This window comes from Microtus pennsylvanicus, chromosome 13, assembly GCF_037038515.1.
Source record: "Microtus pennsylvanicus isolate mMicPen1 chromosome 13, mMicPen1.hap1, whole genome shotgun sequence".
In the NCBI taxonomy this organism is placed as follows: Eukaryota; Metazoa; Chordata; class Mammalia; order Rodentia; family Cricetidae; genus Microtus; species Microtus pennsylvanicus.
Window position 1 is genome coordinate 21,112,431 of NC_134591.1, and position 27,912 is coordinate 21,140,342.

The following is a 27,912-nucleotide window of genomic DNA, read 5'->3' on the forward strand; positions in this document are numbered from 1 at the left end:
CACAAACTCTCCTCTCTCTCTCTCTCACACACACACAGAGAAATAGGGTTTGAGACGTTTTTGTTTGTTTGTTTAAATCACAGGAACAATGCCCATGCTCACAGGTGGCACAGCAAGGCTGCTGATGTCCTAAATGCGGGCAGGCTACAAAAGACAGACATCTGAAAACTACAAAAATATCCACACTGGGCATCACAGAAACCCACTGCGGCACCGAGAGGGAAACATGGGACCTGGCCGAAACGGGAGAAGTGGTCAGGCCGTCACACCTTCCTTTATGTAGCTGACTCTGTTTGCTATTAAAGTCACCACACAGATTAATCGCAATGACAGACACAGTGGGTCTGCTGCCGACTTCTGGCTACATGATGAATTTGGTTAGAATCCCAAGGAAAACAGTACAAAACTTACCGCCACGTGCCGCCGCTAAGCATGTCACCACGTGCTCTGGCATCTAGCTGTACCCTTTGTGTGGACAACAACCTTTACGTACCACAGTCAGGCCCTACAACAGGCCAATAGTGCCTGCTACCCTCTGCCCTTTAACCGCAACTGACAGATAGAAAACCAGAACCATATCTGGTATGGTATCTAATAATGGGCAGGGGTAGAAGCCCCACAACCTCAGGCTTGGAACGTCACTCAATTTTCCAATCAAGATCCCCACACTCACTCTGAAGAATGGAAGTTTAATTAACCGAGAGTCAGAAGTTTGAGGGCAGGGAAGATAATGTCCCCCTCAAAACCATGATAACCCTAACGTGTATTGAAATAGAGGTGACCCTGACAATAAACCAATTATTTCGCCCGGAGGAGAAACAGAGGACAGGACTGTCGGCTACTATTTAATTTTGTTTTATGCATGAGTGTTTTGCTTGCATATATGTCTGTGCATGGTATCCATGGAGTCCAAAAGAGGGCACAGACTGTATTGGGTGTCTGAACATAACATGATGAACCACTCAAAACACAGGACAGTGGCGTTACAGCATACTGAGACCTAACTGTCACCACGCCAGTGTTGAGAGGTAAGAACTTCAAGAGGGTGGCAATGCGTGCTGTGTGCCTCAGTCTGCCATGCGACAAGGCAGCAAGAAGGTCCTCATCAGCTGTAGCACCTGGATCCGACAGCCCCTAGGCTCCAGACCTGTGGAAAACACACTGGTTTTCCTCCATCCATCACCCGGCCTATGATATTCTGTTATAGCAGCAGAAAAAGAAAAGCAGGTCCTTAAAAACAGAAACTTTAAACTGGCCCACAATGGCTATGCCATAAAAGTGGAATCACATCCTACATGGTCTCTTGTGACAGACACCCATTCTTTGGTGCATCAGGAGGTGCCATCCTCACTCCATCTTGATGAGAAGCACCCAGACAGCAGAAGCTCCAGCTTTGCTCTTGAGATGCACACAGAACGACATGGGCAGATATGTCCCAGGGTGAGACCAGAGAGGCATCAGAGCCAAGACAAAAGACCTTGCACACTTACTCTGAGTTTGCAGAGCCGCCTCAGCCTTCTCCACAGTCACCAAGAGGTTTTCAGAAAGGTCCTTCCTTTTGGCTACTATTGAAAAGCCATTCCAGACGTACATCATTTCCTAAGGAGGAAGGATGGAAAACCACATGTGAGGTGTCTGCTAAGGACTTCAGCATGACAGTCGCGATCTTGTTCTAACTTTCCTTCATCTGGAATTCAGTGACATAAGTTCCCCTGGTTTATTATATATATGCCTTTTGTCTTCCACGCTCTGAGGTAAGCAAGCATATACCTGATACTCATTCACTCAACAAACACACTAAGTATCTACTAGCGTACAATCCTTTGGATGGAACAGAGATACAGAAGTAAAATAATATTTTAAACTGACACTATAAACAATTTTGTTTAATGTAAACTTTGGTTGTTACTTTTAAGTAAAGGGAAATATTTTAAAATGTCTGCTAATTGTTTACATAAAGTGTTTCCAAGCATATCACTAGAAATGATCATTGGAATATTTATTTTACTGGGCTCAGGTTCTTTTATATCATTAAAAACATGTGTCGGCCCAGTAATGCGATCCAATATGCAGAAAACACGTTTGTTTAAAGGCCATATGGCTGAATGACAGCTCCTGAAATGTAAACTAATGGCTTCTCATTGCAGATTATATTTAATGGGCTAACAGATGAGAATTTTTTTTTGGATCAAAAGCAAATGTGTTTTTGCTTGAAAATATTTTTCTAATGTCCAGATAGTGCCGTTCATATTTTGAAGGGTATACAATGAGCATGAATTTTAAAATACAACAGATACTATTTGAGAATCTTCTGAGCCAGAGCCGTCATGGAAATGAGGCATCAAATGATGGTGTCACAGGCTTGCTTTATGGCACTGGAAGCTAGGGGCACAATTCAGGAATGACATTTTTAAACTGATGATTTAAATTTCTTTATGAGTGTAGTATTTATCCAAGGGAGAAGCAAGCTTGGTTTGAGATTTTTATGAAAAACAGGCTGTGGCAACATCCCTCGGTATGAACGATTCTAGTGAATTCTTTGTCATTGTATACCCACCAACCATCAGTGATTCAAAGCATGACAGAGCCTCATACACACCAGGGTCTAAGTACTAAGGTAGACAAAGAGAGATGATGGTCAAGTAAAGTTTCTGGAAAATTCTTTGACATAGAATCTCCCAGTGCAAACCACTTGATAGCAATGAATGTGGAACAGGACTAAAGCTAATCAAGGCAACAATAGGCACCAACCGGGAGAGGGGTTTGCGGTCTCTGTGTTTAGCACAGTGATCTTGTTATTGTCTGTGCTCAAGACACAATTATAGGCCCATCATATTCCTACCTCATCCTGTCGGTCTAATCACAGGGTTCTGTGGGAAACACCCGGTCTGAGTGCTACCAGCTGCAGGCTAGCTCCTATCTGACCCCTGTCAGGGGCTGTATTCTTATTCCTCTTAAAATAGACAAAGAACTTCTGAGAGTCAGCAACAAAACAAAAATCACCCAATGAAACAAAAATGATACGAACAATGGAGAAAAAAACTAAAAATGAATAAGCAGAGGAAGACACTGAAAAATGTTAATATAGAAATGCAAGTTAAAAGGATGTAGTATCAGCCGTTTGAATTGATACAGTGCGGGGGTAGAAAGTTAATGTTATCTCCTCTACCCAAACATTAACACACAGCCTTCAGCTAAGAATCCCAGGTCTTTGAAAACATTCCCAGAGAATGACATGTGCATGTCAATCATGTTCATTGCAGCGATGCCTATGACAGTAAAACACTGGAAAACGGCACATAACTTTCAAAGGAGAATGATTAAATAATCCAAGGGACAGAGGTCTCACGGAACCAGCCCGGGGGGGGGGGGGAGGACTGTGACACCGGGGTGCACTGAAAACTTCCTGGGCCCAGGCTGAGAGTCAGGCAGAGCAGCATAGCCACACTCTCGAAAGAAGGCTTTGTTTAAAATATTCAAGTCAATGGTGTTTTCACAGAGGCTTTGCCAAAACAGAGGGGTGATGAGGAGGGTGAACTCCAGCAACACTGGAGCAGCCAGCTGCCCAGGGCCCCCTGCAGAAGAACACGCTAGTCCACTAGCCCGAAGGGGTTCCTCTCTGGTGGGAGAGCCACGCCTACCAAAGGCTGTACCGCAAAAGGGCGTGGCACACCACAGCCACGAGTCTTCCTTGTTTACAATCCCACATCACAATGGCAAAGCTTTGCTTCACAGGTAGTCCAGGGTGGTCAGGCATTCCCTGTGCAGCCCAAGCTGGCCTCAAATCTGCAGCAACTCTCTGGCCTTGGCCGCCCAAGTGCTAAGATTACAGGTATGAGTCATCATGCCCAGAATAAACAAACTCCAGATCAAACAAACTATATTCTTGGAAAATTATTCTCTAAAGGCTTTCTTTTACCCTTTTACATATCTATTAGAAAATATAAAACTGAATTTGTGGTTTGTTTTGTAATTCAGTTTCACTTCAGTGAAGCCGTGTTCTCCCTTTAGGCCTGAACGTCCTCATCTGAAACATGGAACTAAGACCATTCTTATCATTATGATGAAAGTCAAATGACGTGACTTTTTTGGATTTGCCTTTATCACAATGTCTAGGACATATGAACTGGTCAAAAGGCAACAGGTAAAATTTTCAATGTTTTAAAATTACTTACTATGTATGAATAGAAAAATACACAATAGTTCTATAAGCTTCCCATCCAAAGCTAAGTACATTCCTTGATGCTCTCAATAGTGACTTTATCTCTAGCATGGAGACAGTGCATAGAAGCAGATACCAGGGCAGGTAAGACGAGCTTCCCCGGGGCTCCTGCGGAGGGTGAGTACCGGCGAGCCTTCCTCACAGCGAACTTCTCTGTCGGGAGAGATTTCCCCGCGATCCTCTGCTTCAAACCATCTACCTGTCTGTGGAGAGACCACGCAGAGGGCAATGAGCACACATCATAGGCCAGTAGCAGCCGGGAACCTGTTCCAAACGCACATTACCGGGCGTTCCCCATGAACCGGCAGTCCTAAGGTTGGGACCAGCAATCTCCATGAGGACACACATTCAGGTAATATGGGATACACAATTCCAAGAGAGCCAGTAACTCACATATTTCCTTCCAGTCATCTTAGCTGGCGTCCTACAGGTGTCAAACACAGTCCAGGCTAATCTAGGTGTAAAATTGTCTATTTCCATAAATACGCAGAAAAGAGAAGGGAAGAGGCTATGGGATGGTCTTTCTGTGTGCTGTATTTGTCTTGTTATCATTGGTTGATAAGTAAAGCTGATTTGGCCTAAAGCCAGGGATAATATAGCTGGCGGGAAAGTCAGACTGAGTACAGGAAAAAGGGTGGAGAGAGAGAGAGAGAGAGAGAGAGAGAGAGAGAGAGAGAGAGAGAGAGAGAGAGAGAGACCAGCTGCTGAGGAAGCAAGACAGGATAATAAATGAGGTAACACCATGGCCATGTGGCAATATATAAACTAATAGAAATGGATTAATTTAAATGTAAGAGCTAGTGAGCAATAAGACTGAGCCATCAGCCAAGCACTTATAAGTAATATTAAGCCTCAGTATATATAAGTAATATTTGGGAACTGGAGGGTGAGAGAGAAACCTCCGATTACATAAAGATGTACCAACGTGAAGCTCTCAAATTTCCATAAGGCCTGAAAAAGCTTAAAATGGGGCTTCTAAACACACAGCAATGGAGCTAAAAACAGCTTCCTAGTTATGTCTCTCACGAGGGCGACAATACAGAGATGCCACAACATGCAGGCTTGAGCACAGCGTGGCAGATTCCTGAAAGCTGGGCAACAGTTGCGTGGTGGATTTAGCGTTTGCTCATAGAGACAAAAAAGTCTAAAAGATCCACAGTAAAAGCAGTCCAGATGGAAAAACCTTTAAACAGGTTCCAGTGTGTTTTACAATGTGTGTAGGCTTAAGAAAGAAAATGGATATAAGTAGTTGTAGAAATAAATACAATTGTTTTAAAAAACAAAATAAAAATCTTTAAAGAGACAGTAAAAATAATATAAAAGAAAAAGCCATATAAATATGGGAAATCCACAGGGAGTCTGGAGCCTATGTGTTACTGTGTTGATTTTGAACTCTTTGATAGCTGATGGTCAAGAGATAGCTGTTGAGAGACATGTGATTCAAAGAGCGACTAATAAAAAAACCGACATAAATATTTTATAAACGCCTTGGTTTTAAAACGAAAGTCAAAAATATATTTGTAAAATGGAACTTAAAAGATGCATTGCTTTGGAGAAGTTGTTTTGTTTCCACAGGAAACGAGAGGCTATGGATACATTACAGATTAAGATGGACCAGCTGTGATCAAGACCACCTGACCTTGTCAGGTGAAATCTCTCAACAAAGATTATAACCAATCTTCTCAGGACTTAGCCATTATCTCAAATTTTCTCAGGAACCCTAACGATACTTTGTTCACAGACAGCAGGAAGCAGTTTGGAGACACTGATGTCCACATTCCCCAGAGTTGGGTGTATGGATGGTCTTTGGTTATTTGGTGGGTTATGGACATTTGTTATATTTATGGGAATATAGGAAGGTATAATAAAATAAATTTAAAGCTAATTTTGTTACAAAGTATGTATGTTTCTATTCTTGTTTAAATTATTTTTGTATATTATTACAAATTTAAGGTTATTTTTGTTATACTGTATATCTGTTTCTACTTCTGTTTAAGGTATTTTTATATATTGATACAAATATAAGGTTACTGTCCTTATGCTGCACATACGTTTTCTATTTTTGCTTAAGGTATTACCTATACAGCTCATACCTATAAAACTTGTTTAATTATACAATATGAAGTTTTAGTCCTTAAAAGCTATTTTGGCTAATAAAGAAATACAGGCTAATAGTGACCCCATATCTGTCAAATTTATAGTTATGTTAGATTTTCAAGGTAATACAGAGAAATAGTTCAGATAGGTAATCTTCAAACACTTCAAAGACCTATGGAATATGGCATTCATATGTCTTAAAAACTTAGACTTTTATCGACAGACACATCTGATCCTGGCAGCACCAATTATTTTAGGGGTATGATGGGCCTCAAAAATGTTCTTTATGGAGTTTTCTTTCAATGTGGCAATACTAGCCATTTGGGCAAGAAGTTACTCTTTCCTGGACTGCTTGATAATATGTTGTATAAACTGGACATGCAGGACCCACAGGAAAATGACCACCACTTCAGAGTTCCTGCTTCACAGAAGAAACTGCCAGGCATTCTGCTGGACAGGAAAGTGACTGACGAGCTGCCAACATAGATAAGGCAGCCTTTCAAACTTCCTGCTTCATTGAAAAGCCTGCTAAATGCTATGGGCCTGTAGGTTGAAAATGGATGCCCCAATGTAGCAAAAACCTTTGGGTGACTGTCCAGGCAGTCAGATATCTCTGTTACTTCTAGAATTTTGGAAGTTGCTTGCAATGCACTTCCTGTTTACTCAGGTAATATTATATCCTTCCGGGGTCTTTGATGGAGTTGAAGACTAGACAGTTATAACTGTTTTCCTTAGTTATAATAAAAGATAAATTAGATATGAAACTTTAGACTTACAAAGATAGAATAGATAATAGAGTATTTTCTTTAATTTTGCCAATACAAACAGACTAAATATTGTAACTGTGATTCTTACTTAATACTTGTTTTTGTTGTATACAATTTTACTATGTTAAAGTTAAAACCTTCCTTTTCAATTAGACAGAAAGGGGGAAATGCTGTAGGATGGTCTTTTTGTATGCTGTGAATATGTTTTTCCCCCATTGGTTGATAAAGCTGATTTGGCCTATAGCCAGGAAGAACATAGCAAGGTGGGAAAGCCAAACTGAATACAGGGAAAAGAAGAGTGGAGAAGAGAGAGATGCCAGTCAGCTGACAAGGAAGCAAGCTATGTAAATAACGAGGTAATGCAAATGGCAATATATAGATTAATAGAAATGGGCTAATTTAAATGTAAGAGCTAGCTAGTAATAAGTCTGGGTCATTGGCCAAGCATTTATAAGTAATATTAAGCCTCAGAGTGGTTATTCGAAAACTGGCGGGCAGGAAAGAAACCTCCAATTACAGGAACCATGTAAATTGGTACATTTCCTGTTTATCTCTGCAGATATTGCACAGATCTATAACATAATGTATCTCAGAAGACAACCATCCACTTATGCATATTTGAGATAGCTAACCAAACATAGCTAATTTTGTAAATAATCATTTTAGGATTTACTATTTTCAAAAGTCTAAGAAATTTGGACTGGGAGATGATTTAGTACAAATATTGGCAGTGCAAGCATGAAGAACTGAGCTCAAATCCTCGGAACCCAGGTTGGTTCCCTAGAGACAGGAGACATAGGGGCCCCAGGATTTGCTGGCCAAGAGCCTGGCTCCAGATTCAGTGAGACCTTGGAGAGAAGAAGGGAGTGGACTGGAACTCCTAACGGCATCCTCTGTCCTCTGCAAATGTCTGGGTATGCACACACACTCCTACACATGATGCACACAGACACACTGCCCCCCCATCTAAGCACATGGGAATGAAACTAGGATAGACAGAGACCCCATGTTCCTGGAAGAGACTGTGTTTGTGGGGTCTCTTTGTTATGCATAATTTTATGAGTGCATAAACAAGGGAAAGGATTCAAGAAAATATCCGGTTACATCACTGAAAGAATCAAATGAGGAGGAAGAGAACCTTAGTGTGAAAGAGCAGGAACAAATGCCTGATAACTAAACTCTAGCTCTAAAAAACAAGTACAAGGCATGTTTCCATGATTCCCAGACATGCAAACACATCTGAAAATCATGCTAAAGAATGACAGGCTGGCTCTCAGCTAAGTGTATTCCTCTAAGTGCGTCCACATCGGTGAGTAGAGAAATTAGAAGCTAGGGGAGTAGAGTGTGAAGGGAAGAAGTCAGATGTGTCTAACCCCGCAGGGTCCCTGTGACAGAAACAGCGTTGTGCTCACCTGAACAGAGCCACCACGTTCTCATTGGTCACTGCCACCTCCTCCTCCGGAAGCATGCTCAGAATGGCAGCTTTCAAGAACACATATGTTGCCTTGAGGAAACAAAGACAAGGGCTCACTAGAGAACATGAGATTTTAGCTTGCACACAGAAGTGACCTAGAACCCTCCCACATGTCATATTTAAAGGTGTCGGGTGAGCTGTCTGTTTCAACAGTCCCAGCACTAAGAGGGGTGAGTGGATATGGGGCTCCAATGTCTAACCAGAAGCTATTTGCAGTTGACGCTACTGGGAAAGGGGAACCCGGCTTCCACAATGGAGTGTCACTGGGTACACTGACTAAACTCCCAGAGCAGGACGCAGCTCCATGCGAGGAGGAGCTGGCCAACATAAAACGAACTCCATGTTTTTGGTTTTTGTTCGTTTTATTTTGTGTGTGTGTGTGTGATTTTTGGTTTGTTCTGAGACTTTTGGTTTATTTACTCTTTGTGGGTGGTATGATTTTCATTTTTGTAATTTAAGGTTTTTTTTTTTTTAAAGAAAGGGAGAGAACATAAGTTGGGTAGGTAGAGAGGATCTGGGAGGAGTTAGGGAAGGGAACGTGATAAAAGTACGCTGTATAAATGAAATATTTAATTTTAAAAATGAAACAGACAGAGGCTTTAGCTCTCTGCTCAGACTGAAGCGCTGAAGCACTCTGATGAAGCTGGGCCCAATGGCATGTCTATCATCCCAGCACTTGGGAAGCTTAGGCAGGAGGCTGCCACAAGTTTAAGGTCAACCTGGGGTTCACAGTGAGCTCCAGGCTAGCCTTGGCTACAAAGGGAAATTATGTCTCAAAAAAAGTGGGGGGGAAACCAGGTGCTCAAATACATCTGCACAGTTTTCAAAACTGATTTAAAAATACCACTAACTATTAAAAAAATGTTTGTTCCAGATGACAGTAAGTTTTCAGAGGTCATTTTCCTATGACAGGAACGTGCCATCATGGGTAGGAAAGTGGGCAGAACAAACAAAAATCGTCATCTCTTCCTCTCAACTTCTCAAAAATGGCTCAGAGCTAACTTTAATTATCACCAAAAACCTGGTCAGGGCACTGGGAGTCTACAGAGATCACCAAGATCACAATACTGATATGGGAGATTGTAAACCCAGATGCCGTTTATCCTGGCAGTAAAACGCCTCTGTTGGACAGCACTTTGGGGGACTTTTTACGCCTGGAGTGCTGAGGACAGCACCTCGATTCTGTACTAGCTAATCACCGCCACCCCCTCCTCCTGCAGGTCTCTAAACTGAGCAAAGTGTCCACATCAGTGTCTTGAAAAATCGATCTTAAACGACAAACACCGTAGCCAAGCAGCAGCAGAAAAGGCAGACAGCAGTAGGACTTTACCTTGGACCATTTACTCTCTTTGCAGAGTAGGTCTGAATAATGATACGCCTGCATCCAATTCTGCTGGTATATGTAAATCCACATTAATTCCCAGTAACAGAGATGGTGAAACTGTCTCCACTCTTCTTGAACTGAAATGCATTTTCGAAACGTTTCTTGAGCCTATAAGTCAATTGCATAAAGCTGATCATCCAGATATTAGACAAGGAGATAATAACCTAATGGAAAAATACATAAAACACTTTGTACAGAGAGAACAAAAGCATCACTCAGTAAGCCACGCAATATGACATTACGTTCTCTTCCTTACGTGCAATGATACAGTTAGATTCTGCCGTGTAACTTCACTTTGTGAGGGGACCTTGTACTTTATAACACAGAAATAGAAAAGCCCTTTCCAATGAGAGAGAAATGCCAAAATTCTTTCATAAAACACAGACCACAACAGTGTAAGAACCTCACTGATCAAAACACACTTTAAAAAAAAAATTGCAAACACTGGGTAGGCAAAGAAGGTATTGCTGCCCACAAATCAGCCGATTTTATCAGAAAAATTGGTAAAAATGTAACCAGGCAAATCGGAGAAAAGAATAAACCATCAATAAATATATATCAAATTCACAAACTAGTTAATCGAATTTGAAACTTTGGGCTAGGCATAGCTTAGTGGCAAAGCACTTGGCCAGCATACATTCACAAGACCCTAGATTTGACAAGCACAACAAATAACAATAGTTAAGAATGAAATTAAGTCAGAAATTCAATTCCTTTTTTATGCTCATCATCTGGGCAAAAAAAATTAAAGGACAGAGATTTCCAGAGTTGACAAAGAGTACTAAAAATATAGATTCTCATGTTTGAAGATTTATTAATTTTTATGTGTATTTGTGAGTACCCGCAGCACACACGTATTGCACCACATGCATGCCTGGTTCTACAGAGGCCAGAAGAGGGTGTCAGATCCCTTGGAATTGGAGTTATAGGCAGCTGTGAGCCACCTGATGGGGGTGCTGGGGACTGAGCCTGTGAGAAGAGCAAGTGCTCTTAACCACTGAGGTATCTCTCCAGTCTGTTTCTCATTTCTTTACAGAGGTTGAAGACTCTTCGGTAAGAGAGGCGATTTGCCTGCATGGCAAGAATGCAAGCAGCACGTGCCCCAGAATCCTATCCCGATGGACCTGTGCACAGAAATGCACATAACAGTGGCTTAGTGATCAGTCCCTAGCAGCTGTTCTGGGCCTGAGGAGTCTGCAGGCTGCCCCTGAGCACAATAAACTTGGCATTCTTGTATCAAGGATGGCCCATGTCTGTCTCTCTCTCTCTCTGTCTGTGTGAGTGTCTTTTTAAGTCTCCAGCTTAAGTCCTGGCTCGCATACCGTCTTGTAGTGGTCTGGGCGCTACAGGACGTTTGGATTTTCACAAGTAGCCACGTTAGTAAATATAAATATCCATCTCATAAAAGGAAGTAGAGCCATTAAAATAAACAGGAGACTTAAATACACTGACCTGGAGGAAGATCTAGGGTTTAATATGAATAGAAACAATGTTTGCTCTCATTTGTGTAGAAGGATACACAGATACACACACCTTCTTCTCTTGTACATCAAGGGAATTAACCAACTAGTGCCTCTGAGGAGGAACCAGTGCAGTTGCATGGTGGGCAAAAGATAGGTTCCAAAACCTTTGCAGAAACCGATAATTCTCAAAGCTTTCTGAGACCTCTTAGATTGCCTATGTGTTATTTTATACATTCTTTAAAAAATATTTTATACATTCTACAATAAACTATTTCACATACTTTATGCATAAACATGAATTGAGATAAATTACTAAATATGGCAACATATGTGTACAAAGTAAAAGCGTGGCTTTTCAGAATTATATTACCTATTTCTTTTTTTTTATTCTAGTCCACATAGACAGATTTACTTATGTTGAGTGAGTGTGTGCTGGACACAGACAGTGCCCCAGACAACCTTTGCTGGAATAGCTACCTTCTCAGCATTGCCTTTCAGCAGCTCGATCCGGGCGTGGTAGAACAGTATGAGTGAGCCCTGCAGAGAAAGGAGAAACACACTTGAGCAGACCGCGGCGGCTGGACGGCTGCTGACAGACACCGGAACACTGAGCATACATTGGGGAACTGCTGAAGGAAGGGCGCCAGGAGACTCTCTGCTTCCACCACGTTCACTTCTCCTGTACCTGGAAATGGAACAGACACGGCTCAGTGCTCACAGACGTGGTACACATTTACAACCAACTCTCAAACGTCACCATACACAGCGAATACAGACACAGAAGGGGATTATTTTGTCTTTGTTTACATCTGAGAAGCACATGATCTAAAGAGCTCGAGGGAAGACAAATTCTTAAGAATGGAGATGGCTGCCAGGCGGTGGTGGCGCACGCTTTTAATCCCAGCACTCGGGAGGCAGAGGCAGGCGGATCTCTGTGAGTTCGAGACCAGCCTGGTCTACAGAGCTAGTTCCAGGACAGGCTCCAAAGCCACAGAGAAGCCCTGTCTCGAAAAAACAAAAACAAAAAAAAAAAGAATTGAGATGGCTACTTCAGATCCCCACTGGCATTTCTACTTTTCAAGACAATATCGACTTACTTTACCTCTAAATTTAAATTTATAAAAATATTGAAAGTCTAACATGAAGGTGGTGAAATTTAGCAGCCTACTACATAAATCTTATTTGAGAGTAGACTGTCACTCCAGTACCAGGGGATCCAATGCCCTCTTCTGGCCACTGTGGGCACTAAGCATGCACACGGTGCACAGGCATACATGCAGACAAAACACTCACACACATAAATTAAATACATACATAAATATAAGTAACTTTAAAAAATGTTCAGTGAGAACAACCAGTCAAGTGTCTCTGCCAAAGATGACTATGACAAATCTATCTTCCAACTCAAAAAAGCCATAGGTAAACAGCTGGAGCCTAGTAGCTCTTACCAAGAATAAGGGAGATGTAGGTATGGAAAGCCAGGATGGTAAGGCAGCAGAGCGGGGACCGCATGCTGCTTCCCAACGCACCTTCCCGCAGCTGCAGAAGGCCCAGGTCCTGCGGAGAATAATTGCATCACAGAAAAAAAAATCCAACTGAAAAAGCACGTTTATAAATTTTCACATGTCATTCGTATGTCCTGCCCTCTGTGAACTTTGGTGTTTTCTTCACCAACTTGGAATGATGATACCATTTAAACAGAAACAAACTTCCCATTTTAAACCGGCAGGAGACAACCTGGCCAAACCTCTGCAATTGCTCACTTCACACAGAAACAACTGAAGGGAAAGCTGACATGGAGGAACTGCCGGGTACAGACTGGTCTATAAACACGCCTGTCGGGGACCATGCTTAAAACAAGAAGACAGCCCACTGTGAGGAATGCCAATCCCTAGGCAGCTGGTGTGGGGCTGTATAGGGAAGCTATCTAAGCACAAGCCTTTGAGCAAGCAGTACAGTAAGTCAGCAAACAGACCTCCCCCCAAGTTCCTTCCTCTAGGTTCCAGCCCTGACTTCCCTCAAGGACAGACTACAATCTGCAGGTGTAAATGAGCCTCTTCCTCCCCTACACTGTGTTTGCTCGGTGTTTCCTCATAGCAGCGACAGTGGTCAAACTAATCATCTCTATTATGTGATCCTATGAAGAGGAATAAATTGCTCATGTCCAAGAAATACTGAATTCCTTTGATAAAATTACTGATTCTGAGTTGGTAGGAACTTGTATCAACAGTAGAGCACTTACCCAACCACGTGCAACCCCAGGCTTGGGCTTCATCCCCAGCCCCACAGAAAATCATCCTGAGGTACAAGCTCAAGATGCTAGAACAGGCAAGAACAAAGGACTCTATGCCCGCAGAGACTGCCACCCAGTGGGGCAGTGAGACAGGAACTCACTCTTTTATGGGACCAGAGTGAGCTCCCTCAAAAAGAAGACTAGATGATTCTGAAGTTAGGGAGACTTGAGCCTCACTGGGACAGTCTGAGGGCACTCTGTGGAAGCGATGGCATTGATCTGAAACCTAGGAGAGGAGGCACTGCTGAGAGAACATCACCCAAAAGCTGCTGGGGAAGAACACTACAACAGAGAGAAGCGGAAATTCCTGTCCACATGAAGACAAAATGCCGTTCGTACCCTGTTTCCAGAAAATCCAATAAATTCTAGCAGTCTGATAATTCTTGCTGGTAGAAGAGACAGCATCTGTAAGAAAAAACAGAAATGTGAGTGTACCTGGGTTTTAGAAAACTTTAACTATTGACAACCCAATGGTTGCCCAAGCTGGTCACAAGTTCAAAAGCTCCTACAAACTAAGCCACGTTAAACTGAGTATGAAGCGGTGAGGAGACAAAGCCTGGCCTTCCCACAACCCTCGAAGTACTGTCTTGACTCTTGTTGCGTGAAGAGAAGTGACGTGAAAGTAACTGTGGGGGAGGGCGCTTTCTTTTTTTTCCGTTTTGCTGTGTTTTGTTGAGATAGGTCTCATCTGCAGCTTAAGCTAGACTTGATCCTGCTTCCTGCTCCTGAGTGCTGGATTACAGGCATGAGCACCATCCTGCTTTAAGCGAGGTCCTAAGGTAACGTGGGAGATGCTCCAGCACTGATAGAAGCAGACAGCCGCAGCAGCTCAGCTCCTTCCTGGGACATCCCTGGAGGAGAGTGGAGAAGGGACAATCTCCCAGAAATGGCTGTATGTGTACTGACATACCAATCCATGGCTGGAACCAATGGGCTGGGGCTAGAGAGTCAGGGACTTAGGAGGAAGGAAGAGGTTTTGGATATTTCTCTCTGAATGGAAGACATTGTGGACCAGGTCAATGATGAGGGCTTTAACAGAACGGGCAATCTATGGAGAAAAATCTGCACACTCCTGACACTGAGCAACGCACATGATTCTTTTCGCTACTTCATTTTCTAACCAGCTAAATCTTGTAAAATCTCCAGATCTCCAAATAACACATTGTATTCAGACAGTCTTACTCACTCTGCATCTCCCCAGAGACTATGAACAATCATTCCTTGAGTTAGATCACTCCCCTGCCCCTGCGTTTTCCACTCCAGAGCCACCATTACCATGATAACAAAACTTCCAAGGCAGAAACAGAACAGGTTCTAGGCTCCTCACTACTAAAGGCTTTAACAGTTCAGTCAGGGTGCCCACGCTTCCCTTGCCCTGTGCTATCTAAGTGCATGCAGAACTTAGTAACATTCACGACACAGGAAAACTGGTCCATCAATCAAACAGAGGTAAAGGTTTGGGATGGCATTCAAATACAGATGAGGGATACTTGGTTTTGTCTACAAAAGGTTCCAGTTTCTTTATAAATGCTTCCTTACCAAATTAAAGGCCCCCGTGCCAAGCTTGACACCGCCTTCGAACTCATAGAAGAAGTGCTGCTCCTGTTTGTTCTTCTGAATTACATGCAGGATGGAAAGGCACTCTCTAGGGCGAGAAAGAAGAGGAGAGCATCAGTTTCCTGGGACTCTGACAGACAAATGTTAAGTCAGGTTTTCTACTTGTATTATACACTATAAATATACAAATTGCATTCTATAAATGTCATTACAAAAATGCAAGATATGATTGTGAAGGCATTTCATTTGTATTTTAATAAATAAAGCCTGCCTGAAAATCAGAGAGTAAAACAGCCCGACTGGTCAGTCTTACAGAGCAGGTAGTGGTAACACACACCTCTAATCCCAGCTGCCACACTAGTTGCCATAGAAACCAGGCAGTGCATGCCTTTAAACCCAGCCCTAGAGAGAATTATAAAATGAGAGGAAACAGCTTTCAGGCAGAATCTCATTCTAAGATTCTTAGAGGCAGGATCGCTATTTCAGACTGAGGTAGAGGTAAGAGCTGGCTGTTTTGCTTTTTGGACCTTCAGGTTGAAACCCAATTTCTCTTTCTGAGTTTTTATTAATCGTGCTTCATATGATTTTAAGCCCATCTGCTCCCAAAGCTACTGGGTAATTCCCACCAAGGAGAAAGGAAACATCCATTTGTACAGTGTTTAGGGAATAGTGTTTGTAAATTTAAAGGAAAAGAGGGATCAGCCATCAGCAAGCTCAATTTAGGAGCCACAGAATCTCAGGGCATCAACCTTAGTTTCCTGGAGCATTTCCAGGAAGGCTTCCGGAGTGTTTAGGTCTCCACTGCTGTGAACACGTCACAGCCCTGCCCGCCACCTTGAAATTCAGGTGCTGCAGGCAAAGATTTCGATTCCCTGTAGCTACCAAAGACTCACAGAGATTGGTCAGAGCTTACTGAGACTATTGCCATCACAGCTGCACCATTTGTCTGAGCTTTCCCTTTGCAGAAAGAAGCAAAAGGGTGTGAGGAGGATGTGCTGGTGGGGGTGGGTAGGAGTGAGGTGGGGTGGGGGTGGTGCTGGTGGTGCTGGTTCTGGTGGTGGGTGCTGCTGGTGGTGGTAGTGGTGTCTGAACCCCAGGCTCCCACTCGCTAGGAAAGTGCCCCTAAACTACATCCCCAGACCCCAGATCATCTTCAAAAGACAAACAATCAAAGGCATGTAAAAAAGTAAGTGGCAACTGCCTACTGGACTGGGAAACAGCCCTTTGAGAAGGGAATGCAGAGGATGTGTCTCGGTGACAGGACACCTTTATATTGTCCCCAAGGCCCCACGTTCCATCCCAGTGCCACAAAGAGCAACATGACAAAATTTTTCATAGGGTGTAACCAGGTATCTCCTATCACCAATGCAATGTAATGTGTAAGGCACAGTTTCCCTTAGGACACTTTCTAGGCAAATCTAGCAAGCTCAGAGCTAACCTAGCTTCTAAACGGTACTAACTGACAAGAACTACTGTGATTCAGATCCTTCCAACCTTGCCCAGACTGCTGTCTGCCCCGAGACACATTCATTGTCTTTAAAACAAACAAAACAAAACAAACAAACAAAACAGACTTGGTGGCACAGGATTGCAATCCTAGCACTCAAGAGGCTGAAACAGGAGGATTTCCAGGAGTTCAAAGTCAGCCTGGGTTACTGTCTGAGTTCAAGGCCAGTATGGGCTAGAATGAGAGCCTGTCTCAGCAGATAGAGATTAAGGGGACGTGGCAACTAAACGTGACTCTCAGATTATACCCTCGAACAAAAGGAACACTGAGACAGCTGGACACTGTAAAGGCATAGATGTCAGTTTAACAATGAGCTGTGATTATGCAGTACGTATTTCTGCATCTAAGTGAAAGAGCCGTGAAAATCCTTTCTAATGAAAAATGTCTCTGATATATATGTTAATGTCTGCATGTGGATGTGTTGTGCTCTGTATCGGTACCCGAGAAGACCAGAGGCATAGGATCCTTGGGATCGGGAATTCCAGGCAGTGAACTGCTGACGTGGGAGCTAGGACCTGAATTTGGTCCACTGCATTAGTAGTAGGAACTCTTAGCCACTCAGTCATTCCAGCTCTCACAGTGGAAAGTTTTCATGGAAGGTTAAAAGCTGATTTTAAACTATAATCGAGCTTTTTATTTTGTAGGATGAGTGTATCTTAAATCTGAATAGATATATAAAAATTATAATAACAAATTATTTCAAAGTAGAAAATTTTCATTTAAGTTTAAAAGGTTTTTATTTTTATTTTAGTATGTGTGTGTGTGTGTGTGTGTGTGTGCACGCATACACACAATTTGCCTCTAAATGCCTTGAACTGAAATCATAGGGATTTGTGAGTCACCCAGTGTGGATCCTGAGATCCAAACTTTGGTCCTGTAACAAATCAGAAGGTAGCACTTAACACCAAAGACATGTCTCCTTCCCCAAGCTTTTAATTTTAAGATCATAAAATATTACCCTATGTTCTTTCCTAATAACTTAAAATTTTTAAAAATACTAAATCTTGTTGCAATTTATTTTTGTATTAATGATGGGCTTTTTTTGTTGTTGTTTTGTTTTTCAAGATAGGGTTTCTCTCTAGCTTTGGAGCCTGGCCCTGAACTCATAGAGATCCTCCTGCCTCTGCCTCCTGAGTACCGGGATTAAAGACAGGTATCACCACCGCCAGGCTAATGGTGTATTTTTTGTCTTTAAACAGTTTTCAAAAAAATATTTAAAGTATTTCTCTTTCTCCACTATTTTGAAAGGACTCATGTGTAAATAGGAATTTAGTAGTGTGAACTTCTAACTAAACATCTGTGTGTATAAGTACTTGCGCACACACACACATAAAATCCCTGTCACTATAGTGATAAAGGTGGTCTTCGTTACCATAGGACTACTTAAATTTGTATTTTAAAGTTTTGATGACTGGAAGAGCAACCACCTCTTTAGTCTTCTGAAAAATACTTGGAAAGGAAATTTAAAAACATAATGCCAAGTTTCCCACATCAGCTCCCTCTTGCAACATTTTCCTTCTTTCTTTCTTTCTTTCTTTCTTTCTTTCTTTCTTTCTTTCTTTCTTTCTTTCTTCCTTCCTTCCTTCCTTCCTTCCTTCCTTCCTTCCTTCCTTCCTTTCTTTTTTATGGATTCCAAGTTTACATAAGGAGTACTGGTAAAAGCGCCTCTTGCAGTACCGATTCGGGTTCTGCTTCTGGTAATGGGATTTGTTCCCAGTAGGGGCAGGAAGCTTATGTGAGACTTGTTCTCCCACACATAACAATTATAAACCCTAAAAAATACACAAAAATATATTTAAAATATTTCTGCAGGCTCGGAAACTGAAGGTGGAGTAGGCAGAAACTGGAGAAGAGTTAAATTCGAAAGCAGGAAATAGCTCACGAATCAACTTTATATCCACGTGTCTGTTCCTGAAAGCAAGCCCCGCTCCTTACAGGGTACACAGAACACCACCAGGACACCACAGACTCCCTGCGCTAGAGGGGCTGGGTGGATATAAGGGCATTTCCACAGATGAGAGGCGGGAACTCTCTACTGGTAGGAACCCATCAGCCATGTGACTAGGGGAAGGTCCAGAGGCAGCAGAGGTGCAGGCGTGATGTCCTACAACAGTAAGAATCCAGAGCCCAGGTCTAAGCAAATGAATTGCTTTCTAGAACAGAGGTTGGTACACTTCAGGGGAAGGATGAAAGAATCCAGAGTCTCCACAGATACATCAGTATCCAATTTAAACACCATTCCATGGGAAAACATGACATACAGTCAACAGAAAAGCAAAGAAAAGAAACTGATTCCAGGATGACCCACACGCTGGGTCTAAGCTAAAATTAAAAACTGTATGTAACTTACTAAACCCAATCAGACTGACTCGTGTGCCATTAGAGGTTCAGAGGAAATAAGTGAGAAGAGATGCAGAAAAAACAACAACAACAGCAACAACTTTGAGGAAATAATGGCCATAAAAGCCAACGCCAAAACCACACTCAAACTGCTGAGACGCAGATACAACTTGTTCTTCCGGAGACAGAAACAATGGCTCATTAGAGCTAGGAAACAATTACACACACGGCAGAGGTCTCAACCACACGAGCGCTGATGCAACAGCGTGATGGTTTTAGGTGCTGAAAAACAGGCACCCTAACAACTCCGAATACTAGAGTTAGCAAGAATGTCCTTGAAGGTGAAAGCCAAAATAAGCAGGTTTGCAAATAAATGAAAACAGAAGAAAAATGTTGAAAGTTCATACGAGGAGAGAAGCTAAGGAAGTTCATCGGCAGATGAGTGAACAGAAAGGGTGCGGAATACAGTGGTGAGCAGACCAGAGTGAGACAAAGGACTTTAAAACAAAGAGCTGATGTTGTGTTGTGGGTTTAATGATGCTCATATAGAACACATCGTAATAGTTAAAAGGCTGTCCTGTTAATATGTTAATAATTAAAGCGGTCAGCTTGACCAGTCCTGGAGTTGCCTGAGAAGGGAGTCTCCATTGAGGGATTGTAAAATTTAGACTGGCCTGTGGGCGAATCTGAAAGAATGACTACTAATTGCTTTAGAAGACACAGCCCACTCTGGGCGGCATCATTCCCAGGGAAGGTCCTGGGCAGAGTAAGAAAGCTGAGCATGAGCCTATGTGTGAGCCAGGACACAGTAAACATGGTTTCTGCTTCAAGTTCTGGCTTGAGATCCTGTTCTGAGTGATGGCCATGGACTTGGAAGTGTGAGCCAAATAAGCCCTCCCCTCCCCTAAGTTGTTTTTGGTTTGAGGGTTTTATCACAGCAGGAGAAACGAAGCCAAAACAAGGCCAACTGGTAGCAAAGGAAACTTTTTACAAAGCTCTTACATTTTACACATAATAGTACGTAGTAACTCTACGCTAACTATAATAAGCAAAGGACGTTATAATCACTATAGTAACCATAAGAAATAGAGGTACAAAATTATAGCAGATTTTTAAAAAGTTTTTATTAAAGCAAGCCAAATGTAATGGCACGTGATTGTAATTCCAGCACTCCAAAGTCTGAGGCAGGAGAATCAGAGGTTTAAAGCCAGGCTGTGCTATATGTGAGTCTCAAGAAGACAATACATAAAAAACAGCACAAATACAAAATATACAAATAATTCTTAGGAGAAATAAGTAAAGGTTACCTAACCAGAAACGGTGTCTCCCATTTTCTCTTTCAATATTTGCTCTTGAAATGCATGTAAATTTAGAACTCTCTGTCCTACAGCACCAAGTACACTCAGGCAAGAGTCAAGAGATTTACCAACACCAAATGAAGAAATCTAGCCATGCTGGGTTCATAAGAATTTGGAAGAACAAAATTGTACAGCCCAAGAATCAATCTATTTAAAAGCCAATCTTAAGTGTGGTGACACTTGGGAAGCTGAGGCAGGAAAATCAAGAGTTCCAGGCTAGCCGAGGCTATAGAATAAGAGCCTGTCTTCAAAAGTAGTTAACTGAATTTCAATTTAAGTCACATTTTACTTTGTAACTTACTTATATATTTGGTAACTTGTTCTAATTTTGAGTCCACCTTTGATGAAGTTGATCATATTTTCATCCTGAAAATAATACAATTAAATAATTAGAGCATTTAGGGGGGAAAGTTAAACAGTATGTATTTGTATAATATGAGAGAGAGAGAGAGAGAGAGAGAGAGAGAGAGAGAGAGAGAGTGTGTGTGTGTGTGTGTGTGCGCGCGTGTTTACTGGGAATTGAACCTACAGCACTCCTACTAATCAGCATCCCTAGTCCCAAACGTATTTTGAGCACACACTTTTGAAACTGACATGAGTCTTGCTTTACATTTGAAATGTGCCATTTTGTAATTTTCTTACAAGTTTGAAGGTAGTAAAAAAATATATATTTTTTTAAAAAATGTTTGCATTGCCTTGTATTTTAAGATTTATTTATTTATTATGTATACAGTGTTCTGCCTGCATGTGTGCCTGCAGGCCAGAAGAGGGCACTAGATCTCATTACAGATGGTTGTGAGCCACCATGTGGTTGTCAGGAATTGAACTCAGGACCTTAAGAAGAGCAGGCAGTGTTCTTAGCTGCTGAGCTATACCTTGTATTTCTAAAGAAGTAATCCTCACAAATTTTGAGGCGAATGTAGTCCAAAGCTGAGCATCTACTGAGCAACACTCCCCCAGGGGCAGTGGTATCCAGAACACTTGGCTACACAAATCAGCTTGAAGGCCAAACTTTCCTATCCATCCCACCCAGTAAATGGTTCTTCTTTCAGCAATCAATGGACAAGCAGTCTACTTAACATTGTACATTTTAATCCTATAAATTTGCAGACCAAAAAACAATGATCTAAATTCTGAAGAGGTTGTCACTAATATGCAATTTGGGGGTAGGGGATCATTTTACTTCTCTCTGCCTGAAGGTTATCCATCATGAAACTGAGGCAGTTGGCCTAGATGAATGGCATTTTCAGAACCAGCATTCTAAGAGTCTCCTAATAAATTATATCCTATAATCCACTGAAGGACATTATGCTAATGGTGCTGACAGAGACGAGCCTATGCTCCACACTTCTAAGGAGACTGGTGAAAGAGAAGCTGTTTTAGTTCACTATTCTCATTAGCTACTTAAATGTTTAGCATTCCCATTAATATACAAATCAGTAAATACAAAATTCACTACACAACTTAAGTGTTTACATTCTTATTTAAGAACTCTTATATTTACAGAAGTTCAAATACAGGTAGAAAAAAATTTCTTAGGTTAAAGTCTGATTCAAATAAGGGTGTTTCATTTTATTTTGTGATTCAGCAAACACTGACCAAATGCTTATTTTGTGCTGGGCACCTGAATGCAAAAGCAACATGATGTGCTAAGTGACTAGGCATGCGCAGTGATGGAGACACACACAGACGTCAAGAGAAAGAACACAAAGTGCACATGACATGAGCCAGAAAACCCTCCTGAAGCGTTGTTCAAGGGATGAGCAGATGAAGGAAGGCAAAGCAGCCCTAAATTTGCATGCAAAGGAAACCTCAGCTGGACATGGCAGGGAGCAGTGAAGGCCATGCTGGCATCTGCATGTACAGAGATGAGAGCTAACACTCTGACATCTGCATATATGGAGATTGAGCAGCTACTGAAGAGAAGGAAGGAGTTGAGGAGGAGGGAAGCTGCATTGATCCCTGTGCCCAGGGTTAGCACCTGAGGACAACCCTAAGAGGAGAAGCAGGGGACTTAAGGAGAGGCACCAGTGCAGCCTGGAAACCCCTTCCCAATTTGTGATATTCTGATAGAGAACACTGACAGAGTCCACGAAAGTCATGAAATGCAGAAACAGAAAATAACAAGGTGAGAATCTCATTTCTGATAGTCCTCAATCACAGAATGCAGGATAAATTAAACGTGAAAAGAAATTAGAGACAGAGTCACTCAAAAAGCTGATAAGCACCTCTGCAGGAGCAATGACGGTGGGAGCACGGAGGAAGAGGTGGAGCTGATGAGCACCTCTGCAGGGGCAGTGACGGTGGGAGCACGGAGGAAGAGGTGGAGCTGATGAGCACCTCTGCAGGGGCAGTGACGGTGGGAGCACGGAGGAAGAGGTGGAGCTGATGAGCACCTCTGCAGGGGCAGTGATGGTGGGAGCACGGAGGAAGAGGTGGAGCTGATGAGCACCTCTGCAGGGGCAGTGATGGTGGGAGCACGGAGGAAGAGGTGGAGCTGATGAGCACCTCTGCAGGGGCAGTGATGGTGGGAGCACGGAGGAAGGGGGAGAGCTGATGAGTGCCTCTGCAGGGGCAGTGATGGTGGGAGCACGGAGGAAGGGGGAGAGCTGATGAGCACCTCTGCAGGGGCAGTGATGGTGGGAGCACGGAGGAAGGGGGAGAGCTGATGAGCACCTCTGCAGGGGCAGTGATGGTGGGAGCACGGAGGAAGGGGGAGAGCTGATGAGTGCCTCTGCAGGGGCAGTGATGGTGGGAGCACGGAGGAAGGGGGAGAGCTGATGAGCACCTCTGCAGGGGCAGTGATGGTGGGAGCACGGAGGAAGGGGGAGAGCTGATGAGCACCTCTGCAGGGGCAGTGATGGTGGGAGCACGGAGGAAGGGGGAGAGCTGATGAGCACCTCTGCAGGGGCAGTGACGGTGGGAGCACGGAGGAAGGGGGAGAGCTGATGAGCACCTCTGCAGGGGCAGTGACGGTGGGAGCACGGAGGAAGGGGGAGAGCTGATGAGCACCTCTGCAGGGGCAGTGACGGTGGGAGCACGGAGGAAGGGGGAGAGCTGATGAGTGCCTCTGCAGGGGCAGTGATGGTGGGAGCATGGAGGAAGGGGTAGAACTGAAGATCTTTAAACAGCCAAAACACGGGTACAGAAGTGACCACAGGCAGACATGAGGAAGACAGGTAAGTCATGAACACCTCCAAGAAGCTTGATTTCAAGTCCTCAGTTACAAAACAAACTCGTAAACCTAATATTTAATTGTCAAATCTCCATTTGGAAAACACATAAGGAGAAATTCTGGGGCCTCCGTGACTCACATCACGGTGTTACTAAGATGGTGAGACCGTTGTTGTCAACCCATCTGGGTTAATACAGGGCTTGGGGGAAGAAGATAAAAGGGCCACACTGATTCAATTGCACTGAATCAGAATCTAAACTAACAGGTCAACTTGCATGGGAAAAAATATCAAGACAAGCCACCCCGCCCCCCGAAAAACAGAGGACAATAACTTCCAAGATAATTCCGAAGTTTGAGATTGCTTTCTTTTCATCTCTACTCCTGTCCCTCGTGACAGTCACCTTGAGCCACAATGCTGAAGTCATGTTTTGAGAAGCACTGAGGCATACACAGGTGGCAGGTACGGCACCTCCTAAGAAAAGGATTCCTTGACTTTTAAATACTGTTCTGGCCAGGATGGTGGCTAGCACTTGGGAGGCAGGGGCAGGTGAACCTCCATGAGTTCAAGGACAGCCTGGTCTTACAGAGGGTTACAGGCCAGCCACCGCTACACAGTGAACCCCTGTCTTGAGACAAAAGCAAAAGAAAAAAAAGGGGGGAATGAGGATAGAAAGGACAGGGTGGGTAAAATCTGAAGGGTCCATGGAACGGACCGAGGCTACCAAGGCAGTGTGACTGAGCTGCGCAGAAGCAGGTGACACGGTAAACAATGTGCAGAGGTCCCAGCACTCGGGAGGCAGAGGCAGGCAGATTTCTGTGAGTCTAAGGCCAACACGGTCTACAGAGCGAGCTCCAGGACAGACAAACCCTGGGGACGAGGAGGGAGGGCTCCTAGGACCACATACATGCGACCTGGATCTCCTTCTGTTTCCACACCAGGAAGCATCCTAAGTCATCTGAAACAGTCACTAAGTACACCTGCATGGGAATACAGCTCTCTGGAGCCTTCTTTCAGACAGACTTTATTAGGATGACAAATACCTTCCGTTACCACTCTAAGTCCCAGTGCTAACACACGAGGAGCAACGCTGGCAGGCTTCCCACCCAACACCAATATTCAGCCAGACCTTTATTACCTGCACAAATGTGAGCGCGGCTTTCTGTAGGAGACACTCGGCGTAGCAGATTTCGGCATGCATTTCCTCTGTTAAAAACAAACACAATTATATTAAGACACAGTATTGCTCTAGACGTTCTAAAAGGGCTGGAAGGTGAGGAGCCCATGAGAGATACACAGGCCTAGACAGCTTCTGTGCATCCAGGGAAACAGGATGATTTGTTCTTAGTCCTGGCACGAGACTTTCCTGGAATCTGTGAACTGTTCAGGGAAATCATCTTCGGCCCCATTCAACAATGACAGCGGAGTGAGGCTTGGACAGCAGAGGAAAGCAACAGAGCCTCACGCCGGAGCCCAGGCAGGTCTGGAACTCACTAGGTATCTCAGACTGTCCTGCCTCAACAACCTGATTGGTGCTGTGATTAAAAGCAAGAATCACCACGCCTGATTGAGGCAAACAAAATTCAAAGGCCATTTAGAAAGAAGAACACTACCTAAAAATAACAGTAGCATGAGCGTTTAGCAGTGGTATAGATTGAAAAGGCTCATTAAACTTACAAATTCTAGCTTCTAAACTATGGCGGCATGGCCATCAGGACGATGGTCAGACACACCGCCACCACTTCCGGGAGTTGTAGGAGAACCTGCTGCCCTGTGCACAAGTCAGGACTCCTTAGAGGCAGCAGCAAAGGAGCCCTTTCCAACTTACAGCATTTTCAACCTGAGCACAAACACGCGGTGCTCACCAAAAGGAGCCAAAGCTGTGCCCAGGGATGTACACACCACCCCAAACGTGCCCCAACTTCCTATACAACCCAGAATATGTACACACCACCCCAAATGTGCCCCGACTTCCTATACAACCCGGGATATGTGCACAACACCCCAAACGTGCCCCGACTTCCTATACAACCCGGGATATGTACACACCACCCCAAACGTGCCCCGACTTCCTATATAACCCAGGATATGTACACACCACCCCAAACGTGCCCTGACTTCCTATACAACCCGGGATATGTGCACAACACCCCAAACATGCCCTGACTTCCTATATAACCCGGGATATGTGCGCAACACCCCAAACATGCCCCGACTTCCTATACAACCTGGGATATGTGCACAACACCCCAAACATGCCCTGACTTCCTATACAACCCGGGATATGTGCACAACACCCCAAACATGCCCCAACTTCCTATACAACCCGGGATATGTGCGTGCCTGTGGGCCTTAGCAATTCAACTGACGGGACAACTCGGGGCAATCTGTGTCACTGGAAACAGTGTTGACCCAACTAGGTAAGAATGTAAGTTTTCCTTCCTTTACACACACATAACCCACAGGCTTTCTCATACAGACTCAGATCTTCAATTTATGAGGAATACGCAGCTGAGCTCCCCAGCAGCTAGGGTGGCAGCCATGGAAGACAGCACTCATCGGGCATCGCCACCAGTCAAGGTGGCATTCTCCAGGACACCTTCCCTCCAGGTGAGCCTCGCCATATCTTCAGGGGAATTCAAAATGGTGGCTTATTTTCAGTCACCCAACTAGCCTCTTCTTAGGTAACTGTAAAGGTGACAACCACCTGGGGTTATTAATGTCAAAGGCCGCCTTGGGAAGAAACCACCTGCCTGGAGCCGGTGAAGAGGGGAGAAGTAAGCACTGTTAGAGGACCAGGTAAAGCAAGGCACAAAAACACTGGCACCCTCCTAAAAGGGCACCGGGGCTCCTTGGCCGCAGCCTGAAATGTATGAGGAGAGGAGAGGGCAGCAGGGCGGGAAGGCCAGGCAGGGTGACACGGTACAGTACCGAATGTTACAGCCGGCCTGATTTGCCAGGCTAAACAGCAGGTCCTTACCAAGACCAAGACAGACAGTAAAGAGTCCTACACAGGACACATCACGAAGCAGAGAGAGCAGGGACTCTTTCCACATCCAAAGCATTGCACCTCACACTGGCTCTCTGAAGTCAGCCTGAAGCTACTCAGCTCCAGTCAGCAGACACGGTGGAGAGGAGCAAGTGTGTCCCATGGTAAGCCCATGGAAAGAAACTTCATGTAGTATACTCATTCCTTAACACAGCTAGAAACTTGAGAACATAAGCAAAATTACCAACAGGAAGACAAATCCCATACTAAAGCTACAATGTTATGCCATGCCCATTGTTATGGTTAGTAGTCAACCTGATAAAAGCCTAGACTATCCAGGAAGAGGACCCTCAGCTGAGGCTGGCCTGCAGGCAAGTCTGTAGGGCATTTTCTTGATTGATGATTGTTGTTGGAGGGCCCAGGAGGTGGTCCTGGGTGGTGTAAGAAAGCAGGCTGAGTAAGCCATGGGGAACAAGCCAGTACCCATCTTCCCTCCATGGTCTTTGCTTCAGTTCCTGCCTTGGCTTCCCCTAAAAATGAACTGTGACCTATAAGCCAAATAAGTCCTGTCCTCCCCCAGCAACAGAAAGCAAAGGAAAGCGGCCCTCAAACATAAAGTCTGCTTGGATTGCGGTAGCAGCCAAAGGCCCTGGGAATAACAGGCAACTTAATTTCCAGAGCTTTATCCCTTCATCATGGTTGGGTTACACTGTATAATTTCTTTACCAAAATGCCTCTTAATGTAAATTCCTTAGTTCATTAAAGAAATTCACAGTGTACTCAAAAGCTAACTAAGCAGTCTTTCTGCAATAATCTAAAGATACGATGAAGAAAGTATGGAATATATACATATTAGAGTACTACTCAGCAATAAAAAACAAGGACTTCTTGAATTTTGCATACAAATGGATGGAAATAGAAAACACTATCCTGAGTGAGGTAAGCCAGACCCAAAAAGAGGAATATGGGATGTACTTCATATTTGGTTTCTAGCCATAAATAAAGGTCATTGAGCCTATAATTAGTGATCCTAGAGAAGCTAAATAAGAAGGTGAACCCAAAGACAAACATATAGGCATCCTCCTGAATATTAACCTTCATCAAGTGATGAAAGGAGACAGAGACAGAGACCCACATTGGAGCACCGGACAGAAATCTCAAGTTCCAAATCAGGAGCAGAAGGAGAGAGAGCACGAACAAGGAACTCAGGACCGCGAGGGGTGCACCCACACACTGAGACAATGGGGATGTTCTATCGGGAACCCACCAAGGCCAGCTGGCCTGGGTC

At 43.7% G+C, this 27,912-nt stretch overlaps 1 protein-coding gene across 3 annotated transcripts in view; it reads right to left on the reverse strand.

Moving 5' to 3' along the window:
* Window positions 1-27,912, reverse strand: part of Ttc39b (tetratricopeptide repeat domain 39B) — a 115,968-nt gene that overhangs the window by 12,028 nt on the left and 76,028 nt on the right. For all 3 annotated transcript variants that reach the window (XM_075947029.1, XM_075947030.1, XM_075947028.1), the window contains 11 exons: window positions 24,774-24,841; window positions 20,764-20,828; window positions 15,240-15,345; window positions 14,040-14,105; window positions 12,856-12,964; window positions 12,025-12,092; window positions 11,885-11,944; window positions 9,891-10,052; window positions 8,499-8,590; window positions 4,299-4,425; window positions 1,491-1,599 (listed from right to left, as the gene is read on the reverse strand). In XM_075947029.1, the coding sequence (XP_075803144.1) occupies window positions 1,491-1,599; window positions 4,299-4,425; window positions 8,499-8,590; window positions 9,891-10,052; window positions 11,885-11,944; window positions 12,025-12,092; window positions 12,856-12,964; window positions 14,040-14,105; window positions 15,240-15,345; window positions 20,764-20,828; window positions 24,774-24,841 (1,032 nt within the window). The remainder of the gene's footprint in view (window positions 1-1,490; window positions 1,600-4,298; window positions 4,426-8,498; window positions 8,591-9,890; window positions 10,053-11,884; window positions 11,945-12,024; window positions 12,093-12,855; window positions 12,965-14,039; window positions 14,106-15,239; window positions 15,346-20,763; window positions 20,829-24,773; window positions 24,842-27,912) is intronic.